At 44.9% G+C, this 2500-nt stretch overlaps 1 protein-coding gene across 4 annotated transcripts in view; it reads left to right on the top strand.

The window, feature by feature from the left end:
• Window positions 1-2500, top strand: part of syne2a (spectrin repeat containing, nuclear envelope 2a) — a 130582-nt gene that overhangs the window by 77020 nt on the left and 51062 nt on the right. For all 4 annotated transcript variants that reach the window (XM_080833249.1, XM_080833250.1, XM_080833251.1 and 1 more), the window contains 4 exons: window positions 432-587; window positions 985-1134; window positions 1662-1832; window positions 2294-2427. In XM_080833249.1, coding sequence (XP_080689375.1) covers window positions 432-587; window positions 985-1134; window positions 1662-1832; window positions 2294-2427 — 611 coding nt within the window. The remainder of the gene's footprint in view (window positions 1-431; window positions 588-984; window positions 1135-1661; window positions 1833-2293; window positions 2428-2500) is intronic.

Raw genomic sequence — 2500 nt, forward strand, 5'->3', positions numbered from 1 at the left:
AGCTGCATACATACCTGAGCAGGTGGATGCCAAGTCGGACTGTCAAGTAGGGAGAGTGGAATACACACAAACAATTACGATGTTGCGATGTTCTTTATTGAAATGTACCACCACCTGCATCATCAGTCCTCCCTTTCTGAATATTGCATAGGCTGGATATTTACACATGAAATGCTCTGTTCATAATCCACTACCTGAAAAACACAAATGCACAGCAACATAGCTGTAGTTACATTTCATGGCCTAAATGGGGGCAGTATAAACACTGATGCATTGCATTTCTTATGTCAACTCTTTTTTTTTACACTAATCTTGTGGAACTCTCCTTATCTAAACCTGAGTATCTTCCTGGTAGTTTTCCAGTGTTTTCGTGTGTGAGTGTGCATATTATCTGTACGTGAGCGGTGCTCTTGGTTCTCTGTCACCTGTAGTCTCGGCAGGTAGAGGACCTGCTGCAGGTGAGCAGTCAGAGGGAGGGTCGTCTGCGCCGTCTGCGCAGCTGGGTGTCCACACAGAGGGAGAGGCTGAGGGGGTATGAAACACCAGACAGCTGCTTCCACATTGATATGGCCCTGAAGGAGATCGAGGTGGGTTATGTGTGTGTGTGTGTGTGTTTGTTTGTGCGTATGTGTGTTTGTCTGTGTCTGTGTGTGTGTGTGTGTGTATGTGTGTGTGTGGTCGAGTGTTTGATTGATTGATTTATTTATTTAGGCCTCGGAAGACACATTGAGGATTAAGATCCTCATTTTCAATGGTGCCGAGGGTACAATAGCAGTTAATACATTTGGGATTTTTTTTTTTTAAAATAAATAAAAAATTAAAATAAATATGCATATAAAATAAATACAGTAAAATACTATGGTTGGGTAAGAGTGCACATAACGTTAATGTTATACATCGACATGTATCGAATGTTGCAAAGATCTGCATAGATGGATGGGTCCTTACGTGTGTCCGTTTCTTTCTGCTTGGCTCTCTCGATAGGACATTGAGGAGAAACTAAAGCTGAAGGCCACGCAGGTGCTGGAGGTGAAGGCCATACGTTTGTCTGGAGGTCAGGAGCACCCCAGTGACCAGGCCTTCTCTGCCCAAGTGGATGATGTCATGCAGGACCACTCTGTGCTTACCCAACTGGTAGGTTAAGAGTCAATCAGGCACAGTGTATAACTCATATTACAATCGCTCATATCCTTCAACTACCAAAATGATATATGAAGCATAATACTAGATGTTTAAGAATATACCTTGTTTAATGTGCAATACTTATAGTACAATAGAATAACAAAGTTGTGTTTTTAAATGCAGACAGGTAGTGTAGCTGCACCGGTTAGTGGCCAGTCTGTTTAAAAAAAAGTCTATTTATAGATTAACATAACACGTGCAATGCAGCTATTATATCCCATTGCGATTAAGTCTCTCTCACAATTTGTCATGGGATTGCATTGAGCAATAGAATCCACACTAACCAGTGTGACGGTGGTCAAATGAGGACTGACGAACTCTTCAATAACTGGTTCTTTATTTCCTGAATGAAACAGACATACAGTTCAGTTGGTAGGTGTACTCGGGATCTCAGACAGGCAAAACTATTCGATCTTTCCTTTTTTTTTGAACAAAAATAGAAACAAACTGTGTGTGTGTGTGCTCTTCTCCTCCGGCAGGTGGGTACCATCAGACCCGTCCTGCAGCAGGTCCGGGATCAGTGGGTCGGGTTCGAGAGGGAGCTGGCGGAGGCCACGCTGGTCACGGCCAGGACTCAGTACAGTCTGGGCCAGCAGCGGACGCCGTGTCTGTCCCTGCAGGAGAGCAGCAACCACATGGACCAGATGCAGGTGAGGACCGGACCCGGCACGGTGGGTCCCTGGAAGGTCCATCAGAACCACATACTATAGAGTCCACACTGAGCCTGCTGATAACTCTATAGGGTTCCCTCAGGGGCCCACAGTCTACTGATGTTTTTAAAAAAGGCCTAAACACTTATCTTTTTTCAAAATGTTTCTGCTAATCAATGTTCATTGTTATTGTTGTTTTATATGTATATTTAGCACTTTGAGATTTGTATAATGTAAAGTGCAATACAAATTAAGTGACTCGGGTGGCATCTCCACTGATACCCCCCTTTTGTATACAATTTCACAAAACAGAAAACCACTGTAAAAATGTAGAGTTATTAACTGTAAAATCAGGTTTTTTTTTTTTACAGTGTATGTTGCCTTAACTACTGTTGCTAAGTGACTCGGGTGGCATATCCACTGATACCCCCCCCCCCCCCCCCCCTGCTTCGTGTTCCCAGGCCTTGCAGGAACAGGCGGAGAAGGGTATGGAGCTGTGGTCGTCTGTGGACGGGGCCCTCCTCAGCCTGAGCACGAGAGTGAGCCCAGGTGCTGCCCGCCTCCTGACGGAGAAAGTAGAGACGCAGAGAGCACGGTGAGTCAGGAGAACATGGTGGCCTGACGTCGTTCCCATTCCACTCAGGTCTTCTTCTTCATTCCCTCTCAGG

Source organism: Sprattus sprattus (genome assembly GCF_963457725.1).
Source record: "Sprattus sprattus genome assembly, chromosome: 2".
NCBI lineage: Eukaryota > Metazoa > Chordata > Actinopteri > Clupeiformes > Clupeidae > Sprattus > Sprattus sprattus.